Source organism: Equus przewalskii, chromosome 3 (genome assembly GCF_037783145.1).
Source record: "Equus przewalskii isolate Varuska chromosome 3, EquPr2, whole genome shotgun sequence".
Lineage (NCBI taxonomy): Eukaryota > Metazoa > Chordata > Mammalia > Perissodactyla > Equidae > Equus > Equus przewalskii.
The window spans coordinates 36,747,548-36,772,119 of record NC_091833.1 but is presented as its reverse complement, the minus strand read 5'-3'; the positions used below and the strand labels follow the sequence as shown (position 1 = coordinate 36,772,119).

Below are 24,572 nucleotides of genomic sequence, written 5' to 3'. Positions count from 1 at the left end.
GTTGATATATTTAATTACCTTAAGGAAGCAAAATGTGTTAGAGGAAGAACACATTTTACAGTCACTCTTTTTCAAATAAAAAAATAAAGAAGCATATACAAATAAATGAAAGAAAATATACTTAAAATTAAGTTGCTCTAAGTCTTTTTAAGAATGAGGCAGAAAAATTAAAGCAAACAAAAAAAAGAATGAGCACAAAAAAAGTACTACTTACAATTATCTTTTTATTATAAAAGTTATTCACTTCACAAATCCTATCATTTTCTTTCTGGATGCCATTTTTAAGCTTTTCTATATCAAAATGAGTATTCAACCACTCTTCCAAAAACTGGGTCATTTCTTTCCTATTACTCAGTACTTGTTGAAATTCCATCTTTATGCTGTGGAAGTCACATTCCGAAAAATCTTTGAGAATTTCCTGTGTGAAAAATAAGCATTGAATCTCCTGAATCTTAGGAAAGTTTTTATCTAAATATCAGACAAATATCATAAAAAGGGGAAAATAGGGGCTGGCCCCGTGGCCGAGTGGTTAAGTTTGCGCGCTCCGCTGCAGGCGGCCCAGTGTTTCGTCGGTTCGAATCCTGGGCGCGGACATGGCACTGCTCGTCAGACCACGCTGAGGCAGCGTCCCACGTGCCACAACTAGAGGAACCCACAACGAAGAATACACAACTATGTACCGGGGGGCTTTGGGGAGAAAAAGGAAAAAATAAAATCTTAAAAAAAAAAAAAAAAAAAAAAAGGGGAAAATAACCTTACTGAACTTTCACTTCTAATATTTTGAAGTAAACATAATTCTAATTTATCCTCATTATATTAGAAATATAATTCTAATTTAAATAATAAAATTTTGGCAGTATAGGCTATGTAACAGAGGCACATCTACAAATTCTGCCTTTTGGCATTTTTAAAACCTGTTCGAAACTATGAATCTGTGACAGTGTCTGAAGTGCTTCTGGATGCAGCTTTTCTGTGCATACAGCAGGCCTTGCATGCATACTGGGAACTGCAGGGGCCTCACACTGCTGGGTGAGAGCAGGACACTCCATGTGGGGTTGCTACAATACAAATGTCTGTGACTCCCAGTCACAGATCTAGGAAGTTTTAGAAGGCATTTGGAAACTTATTCTGGGCTTCCAAGAAATCCTACTTGCTGATATTAAGTCTACTTTTCCATATCTGTGTAGTTCTGAAAGGAGGCTAGTCTATGACTTGGCACTCTTTACATATGGCCAGCTGTCATTCTGCAACCTATTTTTTTTCTCCCCAAAGCCCCAGTAGTACATAGTTGTATATCCTAGTTCTAGGTCCTTCTGGTTCTTCTTTGTGGGACACTGCCACAGCATGGCCTGATGAGCAGTGCCAGGTCCACGCCTAGGATCTGAATCAGCGAACCCCAGGCTGCCAAAGCAGAGCACAGGAACCCACTTGCTACGCCACCAGGCTGGCCCCTCTGCAAGCTGTTTTTAATTTCATAAATGAAAACGACTCTAAGCACATGAAGAGGTACCTTTCTATTTGATAAAAGACTTAAAATCTAATTAAATCCATTTTAAATAAATCATACCTCAATATGTAGATCCATTTTCTGGCTCAACTGGAGGTCCCCTAATTCTCTGGATGGTACATCATCATCTTGTTGAAGATGCTGCATTTTACTTAGCAGTTCATTTTGCTTTTCCACTTCATCAATAAAAACCATTTCAAGTTTACTGATGGATTCATGTTGTTCTTCCTTTATCTTTGTAACATGGCTTAACACATACTTGCAGGAAAACATGAAACAAATTGGGAAATGAAACTTTTATCATGTTTAGAGGAAGTTCTAAACTCTCAAGACTAAGAGGTGGGGCGGCTTGTCTTGTTTGTCTCTATCCTCTGAGGAGTGAGGAAGAAGGGAAGAACCTCTCTCTATTCCCAAGTTTCTACTCTCAGCGTCTTCGGAGAGTGACTTCCAGACCTCTAGTTTCTTATTTCTGACTTCCTTCTGGAGCTACCTCAGGGATGTCCTACAGTTACCTCAGATTCAATATGTTTACAATGTAACATGATCCCTTTCCCTATAAACCCACCTTTTTCTATTGCCTCCTTTTGGTTAATTATATCACGCAGTTTTCCCAGTGAGATTCATTTCAACATCCTCTCCTGCCTATGTCAGTTGGGTGGCCAACATGAGTGTGCCCTGCCTCAGGACTTACCTGTCAAGTGTGGCTTAAAGGGGACAAGAATTTGAATGCCCTGGTTCTATGGACCTCATGAATAAGTTCTGGATATCTGATTGTTAGGCTTTTGAAGACTATTAGAGCCTGAGGGGCAATCTACCTAGGTAGGGAAGATGCCGCTTCCTACTTCCACCATTCCTTAACAATTTACAATCTGGCCTCTTTCCTAACCACTCAACTAAAACTGCTCTGACAAAGGTCACCAGTAAGCTCTATTGTCAACAATTGAGGGGATCTCTTCATTCATGTTCTGGCTGTCTGAAGCATCTGCCACTCTTGACCACTTCATCTTTGACACACTCTCCTCCACTGACTTGACCAATGGCACTTTTGCTCAGTTCTCTCTTATCTCTCTGACTTTTCCAACCTCAAACTCATGTGTTGCTCTCTTTTCTGCTACTGCCTCTTGAGAACTGATCTTTTCCAGAGTTCTCTTTTATCTTCACTCTATTATGCTTCTGGGTGGCCTCATTCACACCTGTTGTACTATCTATCACCAAATGCTGATGGATCCCACATCTTTATCTGTGGTTCTGATTTTTCTCCTGACAAACCTCAGATTCACAACTAAAAGCCTACTTGGTTTCTCTTCCTGGATGTTCCATTATAGGTATTTCTATCTCAAAACATCTCAAATTAAACACCAGATCTCTCCTCCTGCCTCACCTGCCTTCTCCCTTTCCTTTTTTCTTTCTATCAGTTAATGGCACCACTATCCACAAACCCGGCTAAGCCCAAATCCTGGGGCTCAGTCTGAACTTCCCTCCCCTCCCTCCACTGTCAAGCACATGGACCTACTATTGTAAACTGCCAAATATTTCTTTAACTTCTTTCATCCTTTCCATCCCTATGAATCCTTCCCCCATAGTACTGTCACCCATCACATCTCATCAGGACAATTGTAACTGCCTCTTGTCTCTTCTCTCTGCCACCAGGCTTATCATCCCCTGCAGACTCATTTCTTCTTTGTCTGTAGTGAAGTCTCTACAATGGCAACCCGATCACATTACTGCCACCACTTAAAATAACTGTCCAGTGACCCCTCCTCATCTCTAAAATGAACTCTAAGCTTTACTGCTTGAGCCCAGCTTCCAGTCCAGTCTTGTCTTCAACTTGTTCTCCAGGACATTGTCCACTACTGCACTTCTCACCTGTTCAAATGTCTGCCTCACCCACTGGACTAGGAGAGATTTAGCAGTTGCTCATCTCTGTCTCCCCAGCACCCTGACACATTGTTAAGGCCAAAGGCAGAGCTCAGGTTTTGTTGAATGAGCAGGTCCTAGATGCACTGAGGATCCTGCACATACTATTCTCAGACCCATGCCATCTTTAATTCAGTAGCAAATGTACTAATTAGCAAATACGCCAACTCCCAAAGCAGGACTTAAATATACTGGTTTGTAACTGAAATTAATGGCAATATTTACAAAGATATTACTAAAACAGGTGGTACCTTGAGTTTCTTCATGACTCTGTGGAACTCCATGGAACATCTCTGGTTGGCAGTGAGAAGTTTCTGAATCTGTCTGGTTTGTGGATGTGGAAGTGAGAGGTTTGCTTTTACTCTAATTGAAAGCTCTCTTTGGGTTTCAATTTCCCTCTCCAAGTCAAGACAGAGTCCATTTAAGCACTCATAATGACTATCCATCTCTGTGTATCTCTTCAGAAGCTCCTAAAGGCAGTGAGAATTCATTCAATTTAATAATTCATTCTACTTTAACAATAAGTAGTCCTAGCTCTGGAATTGTAACAAAATTTATGCTTTAACACTTTCTATAAGGCAGAAATAAATTGAGACTTTTGTGTATAAAAAACAAAAAGAAAATGTTATTGTCGATTTTGGATTATAGAAATAATTATAATCATTGTGGAAATTTAAGAAGTTTAAACTGTAGGGGAGGAAGATATTTCCTCTACACGCTCTAGGTCCTTCTGGCTGGACAGCGAATTAAATTCACATGAGACAGAATAACAGGAGAAAATTAAACAAAGCTTTATAACATGTATACATGGGAGAGACCCAGGAAAATTGAGCAACTCACCAAAATGGCGGAAGCTCTCACCTTAAATATCATCTTCAGCTAAAGACAAAGGAGGATGTTGTGGGTAGGGGGAGTCAGTATGGGAGGTTACCAGACAAGTACAGTAAACAAGAGTAAGGTTATTATGCAGATTTAAGTCCTTGCCTTCCGCATTGATAAGAGTTTCTAGAGGTAAGGTCATCCCCCTTCTTCCTGGTACAGAGAGGGAGACATCTTTACAGATGGAGATTTCCCTTACAAATGTAAATGTCTCTTACAAAGGGTAACTTCTACTTTTCAGAGTTTCTCTCATGTCTGCAGTTTTTGAAAGTAACCAGCCCAAAATAATCTTCATGCCAAAGAGATATATCTTGGGGTGGCCAATTCTAATCCTCTATAAAACAGCTATAACAAAGAAAACCAGAAACAACCATTGTTATCATTTTGATACATTTTCTTTTAGTCTTCTAAACATCCATGATTTGAATGAACATTTACAAAGTTGGAAGAGAAATTTGCATGAATTCAATCTAGTATGTATTGTAGCTCAAGGCTGAATGCTAGCTTCTGTTGACAATAGGTGGTGTGAGTGAGCAGATAAAACTGATGAGGATCAAGGATGCCTCAGGGAGAAAAGCCCAAGGCTTCCTGGCCTACATACCAATCTATATCATCCTCACAGAAGCATGGGACATCCTGACCTCATTCAATCTGATTCTTACCCAAAGTTATAAGACCACCTGATAACCAGACTCCACCTGCACTGATACTTTTTTTACCTAATTTTTCCTTTGTCTTGTAAAGAAGCAACTCACATACTTATGCCTTATAAATTTAGCCCTACCCTCAACCCATGTTTGCAGCTCTTCACTGCCCATAGGTCCTGTCCCCATGCTACTCCATGCTACTTCCTGAATAAAAGAGCACTACTGCCAGACCTTGAGAGTCCAAGAAAGGTTTCTTTCGACTCCTCAGCTCACTGAGCCAGCATCAAAACGAGTGACAACAAATCACATGACCTACGTTCTATTATCTGCCTAGAATCTGAGATTTCTCACCTTTTATCAGAGTTAGAGTTCAGGTTCTAGCCCTGTCACTTCCTGACTGGGGAAATCCTTGAGCCATTCTCCCAACTACAAAATGAAGACTACAATAATTTCCACAAAGTTTTCTAGGGAATTAAGTAAAATGTTAGATAATATCTATATATAACCTATAAAATACATACAGACACTATAAATTAAAGGAAATAAAATTATATTTGTAGAAATGCTTCTATACCCAAGTTTTAAACTTAGACTTGGTTTCAAATCCTAATTTTACCAATTTACCAGCTGTGTGACCTTGGGCAATGACTAAACTTCCTCCTGGGCCTCAATTTCTTTGTTTATAAATGGAACAATAAACTCTGTCTCATGAGGTAAAGCACCCAGTCTAGTGCCTTGTGTATGGCAGACACCCATTAGGCCTAGGCCCAGCAGCTCAACTTTCTAGAGACCAGACAGGTGACAAGCTGGTCAGGGCACAGGTGGAAGAACACTTTACATTCAATCGGGTATTAACATATTTAGTTCAGGGTGCTAAACAATAGAGTAAGGGGCTTCTGACAATAATGAGCTCTCCTTTTAATAATTTAAGGAAAACCTAGATAGATGTTCATTAATCTGGGATGTTGGAGAGGGGATTCTTGCCTTTGGTCTTAGGAGGAATCACCTTATGGTTGGAGCAGCACTGTCTAGTCATTCATTTGTACTTTTAATAAATACATATTGAAGGCTGACTTCTGTCAGGACTGTGCTAAGTGATGCAGCCATAAACAACACACAGAAGTCTTTAGGGATCTTGTGTTCTAATAGGGGTGACAGTAAATCCTGCTGGCTTTACCCTCACTACATGTTCAGAATCCACACACTTCTCACTGCTTCCACTACTACCTCTCTGGGCCAAGCCATCACCATCTTCGCATGATTACTGAAATTAGTCTTTCAAATAGTCTTCCTGCTATCACTTAATTTTCAACACAACAATCAGAGCTATCCCTTTAAAATGTAAGTCAGACCATGTCTCTCTCGTGGTCAAAACTCTCCAGTGGATCCACATCTCGTTCAGAGTAAAACCCAAAGTCCTTTAAAAGCCCCACAGCCTGCTTCCTCCGGTTAACTCTGACCTCGTTTCTCATTAGCTTTCCCCCTTGTTGATGTTGCTGGAGCCCACTAGGCAGCTTCTGCTTCAGGAGCTCTGTCCTTGCTGTTCTCCCTGCCTGTTCTGCTCTCCACCAGATACCTGGATGTCTCAACCATTGACTCCTTTCAGCTATCTGCTGAAATACCGCCTTTCCAGTGAAGCCTCAAAATCATAAACCCTACTGTTTTTTTTCAAAGATTGGCACCTGAGCTAACATCTGTTGCCAATCTTTTTTCTTCTTCTCCCCAAAGCCTCCCCAGTACATAATTGTATATTCTAGTTGTGAGTGCCTCTGGTTGTGCTATGTGGGATGCTGCCTCAGCGTGGCCTGACAAGCGGTGCCATGTCTGTGCCCAGGATCTGAACTGGGGAAACCCTGGGCTGCCGAAGCGGGAGCACAAACTTAACCACTTGGCCCCAGGGCCGGCCCCAAACCCCACTGTTTTGTTTGTGTATGTATGCATGTATGCACACACATATCTGTACTAGATTATGAAGTTTAGAAGAATACTGAGCATTATCTATTCATTCCATAGAGGTGCCTGTGACTCCACAGGCCTTTGGAAGGTCCCCAATATTTATTTGTAATTTGAACAGGGGCACTTACTTTTATCCTAAAGCACTTTTCTCTCAGGCTTTCTGTAAGGTGCTGTTTTCCATCACATAGCAACATTTTTTCATATTTTAATACCTCTTTGATGTTCTGTTGGTCCTGCTTGGATGGAAAGAAATAAACAAGGCTTCAGCTATAACTCCATTCATATATAATGTCTAATCATTTACTTTTTCAATTACACATTGTACATTATTTCAATAATGGAATCAAATATTATACTTGTAACACAAAAAAATGTTAAAAATGGTCAGAAAATGAATAATAGTATCATGAAGTCTTTTAGTGAGTAACCTCAACTCATTGGGGAAAAAAGTGGGAGAACCACATATTTTTTGGAGACAGAATCTGTTCCTGTAACCTTCATAGCTGCAAATTAGGTTTTAGATTTATCTCTGGTTCCTACTCTTCCAGATCTCTGCATTAGAATAATTATTGCCAACTAAACATGCTAGCACGACTGTCTGTACTGTCCATGGTGCTCCAAGCTCCATTCATATATTCTTCCCAGCACCTTGGACCAGAAAATTCATACCCTGCCTACATTTTGTATTTCTGACTACAAGTACAAAACAAAACATTTTCTCCCATTTGTTTATCTTATTTACTGCAGTACCCAGAAGACTAATTGTTCAATGAATATTTGTTGAATGAATTAAATCTCTTTATAAATTTAGTTAGGGTCCACATAAATATGATTCCCAAGTGTCTGATGTTTCTATTGAGATTGCAAATGATACTGTTTTCCACTTTATTCTTTCTTCACTATTGAAATATGAGAATGAAAAAGATTTTTATAGATTTCATAAACTTTCTTATTGATCTGAAGTTTACATTACTTTTTAGAGGATTCAGTTCAATTTCCTTTTTTGTATTCATCTTGCCTTCTTTCCTTCTAATGTCACTAACAAGAGCCCACGTCTAACCCTATCATGTAGAGATAGAGAGATGGGCTATTTAATCTTTTGTAAATCGAATCCTTCAAATATTTCTCCATTGAGAATAATGCTATTTCTTGGTTTAAAAACTCTTTTAAAATTTCATTAAAGAAAATAGTCTGCTTATTTAACAAATTTTTTCTTAAAAATAAAGAATTAAAATGGTATTTTCTGAAATAGATTTTAGCTTCTTTTAAAACTGTACTTGCCTGTTTGTGTGAAAAGTTATAGTAATAGTTTTCCCATTATCCTCCACTGTTTGTAGAAATTTCCCAGAAAAAAAAAGTAAAAACATTGCTACCCTTTTCAAAAAAACTTGTTTCTTATAAATAGTTACTAGATAGGGGTAGATTCTGAACTCGCTCTAGCTATCATTTCTCTTAAGGTTTCTCTGAATTGGTCTCTTTCCATTTTTGAGAGACTTTTATGCTCCTTAGCTCATCTCTCTCCTTAGCTACAATTCTTATTTCTTCAAGGCTTTCATAAAGTTTCTTAGTCAAGTGTAAGTTATCCATTTCCACATTTTGCATAGATAAATTTTGGGCCTCAAACTGCTTCTTCAATCCTTCCGTTTCATTCATTTTTTAATGAGTTTTACTGACATCTTCTTTCACTTTAAGAAGTTGAAGCTCTTTTTTCTGAAGTTCTCGGATCTTGAGATAATTATAAAACAAGTTAGAATGCAAACAGAACTCCTTCAAGGACGGAAAATAGTCTATTTGTTACATACAAGCACATATCTATGTCTACATATCTATTTCTATCTCCTTGCTGAGTCTACAAATAATTTTGGACACAACTACTCCCAAAAGAATAAAACAACAATACCTTTTCCTGTAATTCATCTTTTGCCTTATTTAAATCCTTTTGAATATTTGAAATCTGGGTTGTCTTTTCTGAAACTCTCTCTCTGAATTTATCAATAGTTTCTTGGTGTTCTTTCAAATGCATACGAGCAATTTTCAGTTCTTGTTGTGTTTCCAGATCCTTTATTATTAGAAGAAATTGAGAAATATGATAATATAAAGGCACATTATCTTTTCTTAATGATGAACTAGTTAAAGTAAAAAAATGCATTCTCACAGTTAAAAACCACCAACACACCACCCCCAAATCAGAACAGTATGGAAGGATAGAGAGTACAGACCCTGTCCCTCACCTCGCCCATCCTAGTCCTGCTCCTTGTTGAACTGGCTGCTTGCTCTTCTCCTTTCAGACCCCTTGGACACCCTTCTAGATCAACGTCACAGAAAAAGTGTCCCATTCTTATGCTTAGTGTTCCCTTATACAGACAAACCCCACTTAGCCAGTGCCTTATGGCGGACGCTTGGATTGCTTTTAGCTTTTGTTTACCACAAACAATGCTGCAGTGAATGCTGTTGTATTTCTGCCCAAATGTGTGAATATATTGGTTGGATAAATTCCTAGGAATGGAATTGCTGTAACAAACGTATATGCTGATAAATTTTTAATAAGATATTGTCAAACTGTCTCCCTAAAAGGCTATAACATTTACTTTTTCACCAACAGTATCATTTATTTAAAAGAGAAGGAAGCTTCTTGTATTAAAAATATGTGTGCTGGACAGGAAGAAAGAGTATAACTCACTCTAGCTATGGTTTCTTGTAGGTTTGCCTTCAGTTGGTCTCTCTCCAGTTTGAGTGCCTCTTCCACTTTTCTTAGATTATCTCTTTCTTTCATTACAGATTTCATTTCTTCAAGGTTTTCATGAAGTTTCTGAGCCAAGTTTAAGTTTTCCATTTCTATTTTATCCAGAGTTAAACTTTGGGCCTTGAATTGTTTCTTCAATCGCTCTATCTCAGACATTTTTTTCTGTGTCTCACTGACATCTTCTTTTAACTTAAAAAGCTGATGTTCATTTGCCTTAAGTTCTTGGATCTTATCAAGATAATCATAAAATAACATGTCAGGATACAGATGGTTTTTAAGACAAGTATAAAGAATAGTTTCTAAATTGATTAAGACAATAGGCTTCTAATGTCACTCATTAATATTCTGCATAATTCCACACAGAATTTATTTTCTTTTGAGATTATATACATAAGTATATATATATATATACACACAAGTGTATACATATGTACATATATACACAAGTGTACATATATATACATATATATACTTGTGCATATATACACATGTATATATATGCACTCATGTACATATATATACATAAGTGCACTAATCTTAAGTGTATAGTTCAATTATTCTTGACATATGTATACATCTATGTAATAACAACCCAGATTAAAATATAGAACATTTCTAGCACCCCAAAAAGTTCCTGTGTGCCCCCTTACTACAGCCAACCACTATCATGACCTTGGTCATCTTAGGTGACTTTGCCTATTTTTGAACTTATAAACCACAAGGTGTAAATCCATTCTCCCAGTGAAAGGCATTTGAGTTGTTTTCAGTTTTTCACTATTATGATTAGAGCTGCTATGAACATTCTTGTACATATCTTTATGTGGAAGTATGCGTTCTTTTCTCTCAGGTACATACCTATAATCGCTGGGCCACAGGCATGTACATGTTCAGTGTTAGTAAACACTGCCAACGTGTCTTCCAATGTGGCTAAACTATTTCATATCCCCAGAGGATTATAGGCACAAATAAGTCAGACAGCCAATCAAATAACCCTCCCCTCCCCCCATACCTTTTCTTGTAATTTAGTGTTTGAATTTTCTAAATCCATCTGCATATTTGCTATTTCATCTGTCTTCTCAGAAACAATCCCTCTGAGTTTATCAATAATTTCCTGGTGCTCCTTCAGATGCATGTGAGCAATTCTTAGTTCCTCTTGTTTTTCCAGATTCTTTATCATTAGAGAAATTTTAAGAACAGTGACACATCTTAATGTTAAAATGTTAGTATTTTTTAATGAAAATAACATATTTTCTTAGTAAAAATAATAAAACTATTACTTCTTACTCTGTATTTTTGTTGTTAGAAAGTGATAAGCTTTTCCTCCCTGTCCCCACCTCCCACAGCCTGCTCCCACTTTCCAGAGGCAAACATGTTATACGTGCACTATTCTACAGCTTGCTTTTCCTCCTAAGAGTCATTCTGGGCTTTCCATATTAGGACGTTCAAATCTATTCCATTTTTTTATTAGGTGTTGCATAGTATTCTGACATATTGCTCTTGTTTACCCAGTTTCCTTCTGATGGACATTCAGATTGTATCCCATTTTTTATTACAAATTGCTACAATGAACAACACTGTGGTGTATATATGTGTATGTATATATATATTTCTTTATCTTAACAATTGATTAAGTATACATGTAGGATAAAGTCTATAAAGAAAATATTGCTTACAGAATTTAAAATTTTCAAGAACAATACCAAATTACGTGCCTAAAAGTTTCTATCAGTTCACTCACACCAGCAGCACCATCATGTGAAAGCAGGGCTCACTGCTGTCAGCAAAGCCCACGCTTCCTCACGAGGGAGGGAAGGAGTATCGCTTACTGTAGCTTCCGTCTCTCGCAGGCTTTCCCTGAGCTGCTCTCGCTCCGTTCTGAGGGTTTCCTCCACTCTTCTGAGGCCATCTCTTTCCTTAGCAACAAGTTTTATTTCTTCAAGGTTCTCAAGATGTTTCTGAGTCAACTTGAACTTCTCTGTTTCTATAGTTTCCAGAGTTGAATTCTGGGCCTCTAATTGCTTCTTCAATTGCTCTGTTTGATGCATATTTTCCTTGAGATCATTTTTTGCCTTAAGAAGTTGATGTTCTTTCTCCTGAAGTTCTTGGATCTTGAGATAAGCATACAATAAATTATGATATAGATAGATTTGATAAAAAGCTAAATAATAGTTTCTAAATTAATAGGCAAATCTTTACTTGTCTCCAATTTTAGGCTAACTCATATCTTGTTTCTTTACACAAAAGACCTGATTCAAACTCTCAGCTACTCAGTTAACAACTTTAAAAAAATACCTGTGCTTTTAAGGCAGTATTTGTGTTTTCTAAATGTATTTGCATATTTAATATTTCATCTGTCTTCTCTGAAACAACTTCTCTGAGTTTATCTATAGTTTCTTGGTGTTCTTTCAGATGCATGTGAGCAATTTTGAGTTCTTCTTGTTTTTCCAGGTCCTTTATTTTAGAGACAGAAAAACAGTACATTCAGAGTAATACAATTCAAACAGTATGTAGAAAGCTACAGGGTAAGAAGATTACCCTCCCTCCCTACTCCTCCCAGTCCTTATCCTCTAAGTTACTTTTAGGAGTCAATACATGCTAAATACACCACTCCACAACTCACCCTTATCCCCAACAGGATGCTGCCAGATCAGTGCCGTGCTGCACCGCACCCTCTATCTGTTCCCGGATTCTACGGTCCAAATGTGCTGCACTATTTAATTAGGTTGCCACTAATGCACAGTTAGAATTTTTCCTATTTTTTTGTTAGCTTTATTTTGTTATTGCAACTTGCTGCCATGACTATCCTTCTACAAATATCCTTGACAATTGTGCTAATGTGTGCAGGATAAATAGCTACAACTGTACTTTTTGGGTCAACGAATAAACTCACAGAAATATTTGGAAGATATTACCAAATGTGCCCCCTCCAGCTTTCCCCAACGTTGGACCAATTTTACACTCCCACCAACCCTACTGCCCACAGCTCTTGTAGGACAAAAATGTCCTATTTACTATATGGGGAAAGATGGTAACTCACTCTGGTTATGGTCTCTCTGAGGTTTTCCTTGAGCTGGTCTCTCTCTACTTTGAGGGTCTCCTCCACACTCCTAAGGTCATCTCTTTCTTTTGTAACACATCTCATTTCTTCAAGGTTTTCTTGGAGTCTCTGAGTTAACCTTACGTTCTCCATTTCTATATTTTCCAGAGTTGACTTTTGAGCCTCAGATTGCTTCTTCAAGTATTCCATTTCACACATTTTTTCCTGAATCTCACTGACAACTTTCATCTTAAGAAGCTGATATTCTTCTTCCTGAAGTTCTTGAATCTGAGAAAATCATAAAACAAGTTAGGACACAGGCAGAGATCTTTAGGAAAAAGACGATTGTTACTACATTAAGGTAATCACTTTTGGGGCCGCCCCCATGGCTGAGTGGGTAAGTTTGCATGCTCTGCTTCGGCAGCCCAGGGTTGCAGCAGTTCGGATCCTGGGCCCAGACATGGCACCACTCACCAAGCCATGCTGAGGTGGCGTCCCACAGAGCACAACCAGAAGGACCTACTACAACTAGAATATACAACGGTGTACTGGGGGGCTTTGGGGAGAAGGAGGAGGAAAAAAAAAGGAAAGAAGATTGACAATAGATGTTAGCTCAGGTGCCAATCTTTAAAAAAAAAAAAAAAAAAGGTAATCACTTTTACATTTTAGTCCACTGTATGTACTGTTTTCTTCCACAGGGATCTGAGGCACACTACAATCAGACATCATTCCCCAACTTAACAAAACAAGACCTACCTTTTCCTGTAATTCAGCATCTGAATTTTCTAAATCTCTCTGAATATTTGCTCCTTGATCTGTCTTCTCTGAAATATTCCTTGTACTAATGGTTTCTTGGTACTCCTTCAGAAGAACATAAGTAGTTTTCAGTTCCTCTTTCATTTTCTGTCCCTTTATCATCAGAAGAAAATTAGTAAAACTTAATAGTGAACATCTTTGTCAGCACCTTAACCCCATTTTTATATCCAAAAAACGTTAGAAGAAGGAAACTTACTTCAGCTACAATTTCTTTAATGTTTTCTTTGAGTTGGTCTCTCTCCATTTGAAGGGCCTCTTGTACCCTTTTCAGTTCATCCCTTTCCTTCATTATAACTTTTATTTCTTCTTGACTTTCCTGAAGTCTCTCAGTCAACTCAAGCCTCTCGCCTTCTATACTTCGTAGGGACAACTCTTCAGCTTTGAGTTGCTCCTTTAATTGTTCCAGTTCACTCATTTTTTCCTGAGTCTCACTGTTTTCTTCGATGCTAATAAACTGTTCCTGTTCCTCATGAAACTCTTGGATCTTAAAATAATGATAAAATAAGTAGCCAAAATACACACATACATAAAACATGTGTGTTTATATGTGTGTGTGTGTGTGTGTGTGTGTGTGTGTGTGTGTCTGTGTGTATATAATATATATATTTTTTTGGGGAGGGGGGTAGATTAGCCCTGAGCTAACATCTGCCACCAATCCTCCTCTTTTTGCTGAGGAAGACTGGCCCTGAGCTAACATCCATGCCCATCTTCCTCTACTTTATATGTGGGACACCTGCCACAGAACATAACCGCTGAACCACCAGGCTGGCCTCTGTATGTATATATATATTTTTTTTTTTTTTTAAAGGAAAAAACCCAGGATGCTCTCCACAACAATTGAGAATGTACACAGTAACCTGTGCAATTCAGTTAGGTACCTTCCTCAGGTTTTCTCCCACTGTTCCTTCACCCCCAATTTACCTTTTTCTGTAATTCTTCATTGGTTGTTTCTAATTCCTTTTGAGAGGTCGACAGTTCGGTTCCTCTCTCTGAAAGATTCTCTCTCAGCTTAGCAATAGTTTCCTCCTGTTCTTTCAGGTGACCACGAGCAAATCCAAGTTCCTCTTCACTTTCTAGGTGCTTTATTATTAAAGGAAATTGTAAGAAATGTATAGAAACACTATAACCACGACATTTTAACTCCTTTTTCCAAAGGTTTAGTTTTTAGGAAAATATTTGCTCCCAAACTATTTAAAAACCACACACATGGGGAAAAGGGTGAGACTTACTTTAGCCATTATTTCTCTGTTTCCTTTGAGTTGGTCACTTTCTGACAGAATAACTTCTTGCAGCCTCTGTTGGTCATCTCTCTCCTTGGCTACAGAGTTCGTGTCATCGCGACTGTCCTGAAGTCTCTCAGACCACCTGAGCTTTTCCACCTCTGTTCTTAGTAGTGCTGACTCTCGGGCTTGGAGTTGCTCCTTCAATTGCTCCATCTCACTCACTATTTTCTTAGTCTCATTGTCTTCTTCTTTCATATTGCAGGACTCTTCTTGTTTGTCTTGAGCCTCTTGGATCTTAAGAGAATCACAACACAATTGATATCCAAAGATACTTTATTTTATTTTAGAGGAAAAGAAATCAGGATATTTTCTAAAACAATTAAGTCAGGATTCAATGGCTCATTTATAGAGCAATCTTTCTACTCTTCCATCATTCAGATATTTAACATTTATTTATTGAGGGCTCACTGTGTTATCAGTACCCTACTAGAGGCTGGAGATAAAATAGTAAATGAGACTTATACGATCTCTGCTTTTTTGAGACTTATACTTTAGGGAGAAAGACATTATGCCAAATCTTACCAAACAGATGTGCTGGGTTCTCCCAGGGTATTAAGAACAAACCTAACCCACTGTGAGTGGTGAGGAAGGACTTCCTAGGGGATGGAAATCTTCAGCTGAGATCTGAAGGATGAGAGCCATGGTTAGGCAAAGGAGGGTATGGAAATACTGCACGTAGGGAGACCAGAACATGTGAAAGCCATGAGATGAGGAAGAGCAGTAGACTGGAGTTGCAGGAATCTGACTGAGCAGGAGGAGAGGGAGCTGAAATAAGGCCAGAGACCAGCCAGGTCTGTGATCCAGGGCCTCACAGGCCATATGAGGGATTCTGGTCTTCGTTTCAAGAGTAACAATAAGCTATTAAAGGGCTTTAAGAAGAAAAGATCACTTGGGTTCCGAATGGGGAATGAATTAGAAAAGAATAAGAATGAATGTGGGGAACCAGTTAGGAGGATATTGCAGAAAGCCAGGGAAAGAAAGAATAGTGGCTCAGATTCGGGTGTTGGCCATGTGGAGAGGAAAGAGGATTTCACACAAACACACCTTAAAATCAACAAGGTTTGGTCTTGGATTAGAGAGTGAGCAAGGAGGAACGGACACTAGTAGGGATGACAGCCAGACTTCTGACTGAAGCCTTGAGGAAGAAGGTAGTGCTTTATGAGATGTGGAGGAATAGATTTAAAGAAGGGTTGAAAATAGCTTTGTTCGCTTTATCCTTTCCTATAATTTAGCCTTGCTTTTTCTAAAAAATTTTGAATATTTAAGAAAATAGCTGTCTTCTCTGAAACATTTTCTCTCAGTTTCAATAGTTTCTTAGCATTTATGAGCAATTTTTAGTTGCTTTGTTTCCAATCACTTCATAATTAAGAGACATTTAAACAAAATTGGTAGTAACATAACTATAACACAAATGCCCCCTTTCCCAAAGACTTGATTCTTATAAAACACTTAAATGGGAGGAAAGGATGAAACTTACTTTAGCCAAAGCTTCTCTAAAGTCTTCTTTCAGCTGTTCCTGTTCATCTTGAAGAGCTTCTTTTACCATTTTAAGGTTATCTCTTTCCTCAGTTAGAGATTTTATTTCTTCAGGACTTTTGACGAGTTTCTCAGTCAGCCTGAGCCTTTCCGTTTCCGTGCTTGCCAGTGTTGTTGAATCCTTGGTTTTGGACTCTTCTTTCACTAGCTCCAGTTCATCCATCGTTTCCTGAGTATCACTGACTTCTTCCACATTAAGAAGTAGCTCCTGTTCCTCATGAAGCACTGGGATCTTTTGAGATTCATAAAATACCAAAGTTATTATCTGGAGAGTATTATCATAACTTTTCTTTCCAGAGCAATGAAAGTGATCTTGAACCCTCATGGCCTATTACAATTACAAACTCCTATTTATTCATTTTCCTTTGATTCCTACTAAAGCTACTCATGACTGTTCTGCCAGTCATATTGTCATAGTTTTCTTTTTCTCCAGCTTACATCCAAAGTGAACTAATCCTTGCACTTTCCCAACAAATTGTTAATTCGGTCAGTTGCATGCTTCTCCATTTTTCTATACTAGTTTCCAAATGCTACAGGAGAAAAAAAGTCATAGTTGAACAGATTATATACCAATAAATGACTGGATCTCATTCTCAAATGAGCTCCAATGCTACTTCTCAATTTTTTTATGCGTAGATTGGTTCCCCTTTCCCATGATCATTAGTGATACCACATAAGTTTGCATGTCATATTTCTGCATTTAACATACTGGAATTGAAGGATTTTTTTTACTAGGGGAGAAAGAACAATGTCTTATTCAGAGCCATAGTCTCAATGCCTGGCACATAGGCTTTTAACAGGTTGGTCCAGTTATCCCAGTGTTTCATTTTCTCCATAGTATTTGTCATCATCTCAAGTGATCTCATTCAGTTGGTTGCTTATTTATCAGTTACCTCCTTCCACTACAGAGTAAGCTCCATGATCACAGAGATTTTGTCCACCTTGTTGCCATTTTACTTGTATAACCCAGGGATGTGTCTGCCACAGCAGATACTCAACAAATAATATCCAGTAAATCAATGAACCAGACTTCAGTCACTACTTACTGCTTATCTTTCCTTCAAAGGAGAAAGAAAGGAAGAAAAGACAAACCTCTTCTTCTAATTCAGTACTGGATTTTTCCAGGTTCTTCTGAATATTTATTATTTGAGCTGTCTTCTCAGAAACATTTCTTCTTAGTTCATCAGTAGTTTCTTGGTGTTCTTTTAGATGCATGTGAGCAATTTTTAGTTCTTCTTTTGTTTCCAGACCCTTTATTAGCATGTGAAGTTTAAAGAATATTTTAACAACATCATCTCAACACTGCCCCCCTTCCCAATTGGCTCAGTTTTAAGGAAACATAACAGATGAAGAAAAGGGTCTAACTGACCTTAACTTCAATTCTTCTTATGTATTCTTTAAGTTTCTCTCTCTCTACTTCAAAGGACTCTTGTAATTTCTGTAGATCACTTCTTTCTTTGGTTATGGATTTTATGTCCTCATAATTTTCACGGAGTTTCTGAGCCAACTCTAGCCTCTCCATTTTCATACGTTCCAACGTTAATTCTCGGTTCCTTAATTCATTCTTTATATTCTCCATGTCATTCATCTTTTCCTGCATCTTACTCATCTCTTCTTGTACACTAAGAAGTTGTTGCTGTTTTTCTTGGAGTTGTTGGCTCTTAAGAAATAAAGTTTTTATTATTACCATTTTGCCATATTATCTTAAAATTCTTATGTAAAATGTACTTTGCCAAACTGAGAGAATCATTATCACAGCCCTGCACACTACCCTAGTGGAAACAGACAAGCAGCACTGAAAGTAAAGCAGCTTCTAGGCATAGTGTCTGTACTGGGCTGAATAGGGTCCCACCCAAAATTCAAGTCTACCCAGAACCTCAATGTGATCCGATTTGGAAAGAGGGTTTTTGCAGATGTAATTAGTTAAGGATTGAGAAGATACCCTACTGGACTAGGGTTGGGCCCTAAATCCAATGAGAATGTCCTCATAAGAGACGGGAAAGGACGCACAGAGACACAGAGAAGATCCTGTGAAGATGGAGACAGAGATTGAAGTGATGCAGCTACAGAACAAGGACTATCGAGGACAGCGGGAGCCAAGGATAGCACGAGGCAAGGAAGGACTCTTCTCTAGAGCCTTCAGAAGAAGCATGGTCCTCCGACACCATGATTTTGGAATTCGAGGATCTAGAAATGTGACAGAATAAATTTCCATTGTTTTTATGCCAGCAAGTTTATGATAATTTGACACAGAAGTCCTAAGAAACTAACATAGTGTCACTTGGTTAATCAAGGAGGCAAAGTAAAAATGCGAAAAATTTAAAAAGAAAAGAGACTGACTAAATATATAGATGTACCTGGCAAATAAACTGTAATTCCTCATCTCTTAAAACCTTTTTGGATAATTTATTTTTAGTTCCAATAAGGTCTTTAGGGGATGGCCCACACAAACACTGAGGCATTAACTTTTACATAAGCCTATTGATATCGCCTCTTTGGGAGGAGTATGAAATAGACAGGAGGTTTTAGTAAATTCAATTAGGTTATAGTGAAAGGGATGAGAATTAAGAGAACATATATTAGGAAAAAAACATTCCACAGAAGCACAATGGAAACACTACGCTATTTATAATGCATGTAGCACTGTTCTTAGGATAAACAGAAAGATATCAGTGGGTCCATTTTAGAATTACTAGAGCAGTACAATTGTTCTAACAGTCTTAGCTCTTACACAATTATATTACAACAGCACCTTACTTCTAAAAAAGAAATAATTCAGGAACTTGCAAACATCTAAGAGATGGTAATAGTGACAAATCTTAGAGTTTAGAGAATGACTAATATAGCTCTATATAAGGGCAGGAGCTTTGTTTTACTGACTAATGTATATCAAGTGCCCAGAACAGTGCCTGGCCCACGGTAATGCTCAATAAATATTTGATGAATGAATGAATACATCATGAGCAGTTTAGATGAACCAAGGCCCCCTCTCATTGAAAGACTCTAGGATAATATAATACACACAAAAGAGGTTAGCCAAGATCCTAGTGTGAGTTCAAACTGTCCAAAATATTAGCAGTGAGAGCTGTTCATTTGGGAGGTACATTCTATTTCTGGAATTTAGGTCTATTAGAACCAAAATTTATCACCAAAAAAAAAAAAAGTTTAGTCAGGAAATATGGCCAGGAAGATAACTTTAAAAATTCACCTTTTCCTTTAGCTTTTCTTCAACTTCTGCCAGTTTCTCACAGGTCCTAGAAAGCTCTTTCTCTTTCTTTATGGTACAGTTCTTTTCTTGTGCAACTATCTCTTGTTGCTTTTTAAGTTCACCTCTAAGAATTCTTAATTCTTCCTGGTTTTCAATGGTCTAGAATTTTTAAAAAGTTGAGATTAAATGACACTAGCTTACATTTAGGAAATCAGGTAAAAATCAGCATTTACCTCAGCCTGAAAATGGAGAAATCATGGCAAACTATATTGGAAAAGACTAACTTAAAAAGAAAGTGAGTCTATTTTGATCATGTAAATGCCAAGAATCTGCTTTCTTATGCTGTTTCTTTATTGCTCAACTTACATTCCTACCACGAGAATTAGAACTGGATTTAGTATTCCATCATAAGAGGTTTGCTTGTTTTCTACCCTGAAGCCAAAAGAGACTGTTTCTAAGCTTTCATCGATAGATGATGAGACTGCAGGTTATAGGCTTTTCATATGCTGGGATGGCTTTGATTTTGAGCAAGCTCAAAACAGCAGCCGTCCTTTGCTAGCATTAATTGGACTAATCTTAGTTATTATGCTTAAAGAGTGACATTCTCAAGTATCAAGACCAAAAAACATTACAAGACAGATACCGAGAAGAAAATACAACTTTTGTCTGTACTCTTATTTACATTCAGCTCTTTGACCAAACAGACAATCCTAAGAAACATGGAAAATTACACAAAAGGTCAGGGTCTACTGTGATCCATAGCAAACTTCTGAAAATATTAATTTCAATCTATTACACATTAGATTGCCCCCACATATAGAAACAAAAACTAAAGTAGGTTTGAAAATATTGGCAAACATTAACAACAATTAAACATGAAATTTAAGAAAAATTACAACAGCATAAATAAAATAGAAACACTTAGGAACCAATTAACAAAATACGTCCAAGATCTGTACATTGAAATCTATACAACACATCACTGAGAGAACAGTTTATAGAAAGATACACAATAAGCACATAAAAAGATGCTCAACATCTTTAGTCATTAGGGAAAGGCAAATCAAAACAAGGTTACACCCAATAGAAATGGCTAAAATTAAAAACACCAATAATATGAAGTGTTGGTGGGGATGTGGAGCCATCAGAATTCTCTTAATGTGCTGATGAGAATGTAAAACGGTGCAACTATACTTTGGAAATCAGCCTAGTAAATTCTTACCAAGCTAAACATACATCTCCCTATGACCCAGCTATTTCACTTAGATCCATACTCTAGAGAAATAAAAAATATATGTTCATAAAAACATTTGTATGAGAATGTTTATAGCAGCTTTATTCAAAATACCCAAATAGTAGAGATAACTCAAATTTCCATCAATATAGGAGAAAGGCTAAACAAATTGTGGCCTATTCATACACTGGAAGACTACCAAGCAGTAAAAAGGAGTGTAGAAAGAAGTGAGACAAAAGAGCACATGCAGTGTGATTCTATTTGTGTGAAGTTCTAGAAGAGACAGTGAGCTGAGGTGGAAAACATCAGGACAGTGACTATGTGGGGCAGAGGATGAGATCAGGATTGCCTGGGTGGAGGTGGGAGGGAACTTGCTGGGGTGGAGAGAACATAAGTAGAGACGTTTGTCAAAAGTCATCACACTGGACACTCACATCAGATACATTTATTGCATGTAAATTATACCTCAATAAAGTTGTAAAAATCTAAAACATACAAAGACAAAAACACATTGCTGAATCCCACCATTCCAATACTGTCCCTCAGGTCAGTCTTCAGTTGCTCCTTTTCTGCAGTAACACACTCTAACATTTGTCGCAGTGCTGTTTTCTCCTGTATTAAAGAAAATAGCTTTCTCTGTTGTTCAGTTAGCTCATTATCAACATCTGCAATCAGCACTTGGGTTTTTTTGGCTTCCAAACTCTGCTTTTTATCTATGCCAACCATCTAAAATATTAATACATTAGAGAAGAATTTCTTAGTAACAGTTTTAATAATAAAAATAGCCAAACTTCTATTACTTATTATGTACCAGGCACTATTTTCACATAGTGACACATTTAATCTTCCCCATAACCTTACAAGGTAGGCACTATTACTATCTCCGTTTGACAGGCAAGGAAACTGAATCCCAGAGAGGGTAGGTCACTTGCCCAAGGTCACTCAGAGAAGTTATCAGGCTTTGAATCCAAGTGGTCTGGTTCCAGAGCTCGTGCTCTTGTGCCTGTTCACTGGTAAGAGCTATGTGGACAGCTATAGATAATTCACAACTATCTTCATGTACGATGGGTTATCCTGACTTTATGAAGGAGTAAGCCAGCGTAAACTCTCCCTCTTTATTTCTTTCCTTCAAAAGCTGGAAACCATAACTTATGCCCTACTACTAACAAATCTTTATTTTCAGAGTTTTATTATGGATAAGAGGGCAAAAGAGTTTTGTTAGAAACATATTTCATATTATAGTAGCATAATTCACCTTTTCATATTTTTCATATACTGCTTAAGAAAAGCATGTTATATAAATCCATTTATCCATAAATAAGTCTTAACCAAAGGTAACCTGATACATGGACTCCTTGGTAAAAGGAGACAAAGATTGATGTTACCAGTATGAAATTAGGGTATCACCATATAATCCTACACTAGCCCAGTAAAAACACTCAGCTGAATATTGGTCACAGATGTTTAAAAAGTTTTTATAATAATCTATATTTAATTAGAAAAAAAGAAAAAGAAAAAAATCATCCAATGACACCAACTTCACACAACCACTATTAGAATTCGGGAATATTTCCTTCCAGAGTTTCTTCTATTAAAAAATTTTTTTTAACATTGCAATTATGACTACTTTACATATAAGATCCTTTTTAGTTTTTCTTTCCCACTTAGATTAGATGATATGCATTTTCCCATGCTGTTACATAATCTCCAAATTATAATTTTTAGTAGTTGCTCAATTCTCTAGAGTGGATACAGACAAACCATATTTCATTTGGCTAGCCCCTTCTTTTTGGCAATCTGCATGAGCTTCTACAAGGATGAGCAGAGAGCTAACTACAACTACAGGAGAAATTAAGGCAGGAACACAGAGTCTTTGGGATTAGTCAGTCAGCTACTATAATTCAGAATCTTGCATCTTTACTCCTAAATATGGAAATGTACACAAAACAAAGCAGATTGAGACAAAGTGCAAAACTGAACTCAGCCTAGAAAGTATTCCAGCTAACATGGTTATGAGAAAATCTAATAGGTCTAATTATTAAGTAAGGAAAAAAATTGTGTCCTTTATATGAGAATAAGCCTACTAATCACAAAGTTTAAAATTTCTGTTGAGACACACTAGAGAAACTCATTTCCAGAGAGAGACACATCAAGCAGGATTGAAAACGGGCACTCCTAGAGGCTTCATGATAGACCTACCAGGCTATCATAGGCTGCCCTCTGGTGCTCTGATAAACAGGTTTATCTGGAAATCCCTAGACCCACTGCTTTATCCTCATGGGTGATTCCAGCATGAACACGATTTCACAAGACCAAGCTCACCTCAGCATTGCATCCCAGATTTCAGAAACCCTGATGAACAGAATGGCCCAGGAGAATTTCCAGTTAGACCCTTTTATCAACACAGATGATTCCAGCATGAACTTAATACCACAGACTGGCTGGTCCAGTGAGTGTAACTCTCCTTTTCCCTCACTCCGCCTCTACTGCTCCTTCTCATGGGGCCCTGTGACTGCATTTTGCATTTGTTTAAAAGCGGCTACTGACTGTGTATTTATTTTCAAAAAACTATTGAAAAACCTTTCCCCTTATAAAAGTGGAAGTTATAAATTTTAAATCAAGGTCAAGTGCCTTTGGCCCATAGTTGACCCAAAATATAGATAAACTGAGAATACAAGATATAGAGCAAGTGAAAATGCTTTCTAGGAAAGAATGACTGAAGCATAGGGAGAGAGGAAGAGAAAGCTCCTTTTCCAAGGCAGGAATATTGTACCCCAGAGTAAATGGGAAAAAAGAAGCTCATTATATAGAGTAATAGTATATAAAGGTATATAGAGGTTTATTTACATAAGTTGTATCTTACTGAATTGTTCTTTAGTATGTATCTGTTTTTATTTAATAATGTATCCTGGAAATTTTCCAATTGTAGATAATGTCTACTTTAAAGAAATTCCATGACTATACAAAACTCTATTACATTTCTATACATTAACAATAAACAATTAAAAAAGGAAATAGAGAAAACAATCCATTTACAAAAGCATCAAAAAGAATAAAATATTAAGGAATAAACTTAACCAAGATGGCAAAGGCTTGTACAATGAAAACTACAAAATGTATCTGAAATACATTAAAGACACAAATAAATGGAAAGACGTCTCATGTTCACAGATTGGAAGACTTAATATTGTTAAGAAGTCAATGCTACCCAAAGCGATCTACAAATTTAATGCAATCCCTATAAAATCCTAATAGTGTTTTGCAGAAATAGAAAAATCCACCCTGAAATTCATATGGAATCTCAAGGGACTCCAAACAGGCAAAACAATCTTGAAAAAAGAACAGAGCTGAGGGTCTCACACACCCTGATTTCAAAACTTACTACAAAGTTATAGTAATCAAAACAGCTCAGTACTGGCATAAAGACAGATATATAGACCAATGAAATAGAAAACAGAGCCCAGAAATAAACCTTTGCATATGGTCAAATGATCTTTAACAAGGATGTCAAGACCATTCAATCATAAAGGATGGTATCTTCAACAAATGGTGTTGGGAAAACTGGATATCTCATGCAGAAGAAAGAAGTTGGGCCCTTACTTTACATCATATAAAAAAGTTAACTCAAAGTAGATCAAAGACCTAACCATAAGAACTAAAACTGTAAGATGCTTAGAAGAAAACATGGGAGAAAAACTTCATAAAGTGGATCTTGCCAATGATTTCTTGGATATGACACCAAAAGCACAGACAACAAAAGCAAAAATAGATAAACTGGACTACATAAAAACTACAAATTTCTGTGCACC

The 24,572-nt window shown here is 37.4% G+C and overlaps 1 protein-coding gene across 7 annotated transcripts in view; it reads right to left on the bottom strand.

Annotated features, from left to right (window-relative positions):
* Nucleotides 1-24,572, bottom strand: part of CENPE (centromere protein E) — an 85,515-nt gene that overhangs the window by 18,429 nt on the left and 42,514 nt on the right. For 2 of the 7 annotated variants that reach the window (XM_070614097.1, XM_070614099.1), the window contains 19 exons: nt 21,289-21,489; nt 19,530-19,688; nt 17,691-17,981; nt 17,414-17,572; nt 16,263-16,553; nt 14,732-15,019; nt 14,424-14,582; nt 13,699-13,986; nt 13,443-13,595; nt 12,687-12,974; nt 11,942-12,100; nt 11,476-11,757; nt 10,659-10,817; nt 9,587-9,877; nt 8,807-8,965; nt 7,035-7,142; nt 3,676-3,894; nt 1,568-1,765; nt 215-418 (listed from right to left, as the gene is read on the bottom strand). In XM_070614097.1, the coding sequence (XP_070470198.1) occupies nt 215-418; nt 1,568-1,765; nt 3,676-3,894; nt 7,035-7,142; nt 8,807-8,965; nt 9,587-9,877; nt 10,659-10,817; nt 11,476-11,757; nt 11,942-12,100; nt 12,687-12,974; nt 13,443-13,595; nt 13,699-13,986; nt 14,424-14,582; nt 14,732-15,019; nt 16,263-16,553; nt 17,414-17,572; nt 17,691-17,981; nt 19,530-19,688; nt 21,289-21,489 (4,056 nt within the window). The remainder of the gene's footprint in view (nt 1-214; nt 419-1,567; nt 1,766-3,675; nt 3,895-7,034; nt 7,143-8,806; nt 8,966-9,586; nt 9,878-10,658; nt 10,818-11,475; nt 11,758-11,941; nt 12,101-12,686; nt 12,975-13,442; nt 13,596-13,698; nt 13,987-14,423; nt 14,583-14,731; nt 15,020-16,262; nt 16,554-17,413; nt 17,573-17,690; nt 17,982-19,529; nt 19,689-21,288; nt 21,490-24,572) is intronic. The other 5 variants (XM_070614101.1, XM_070614103.1, XM_070614098.1 and 2 more) reach the window with 4 other exon arrangements.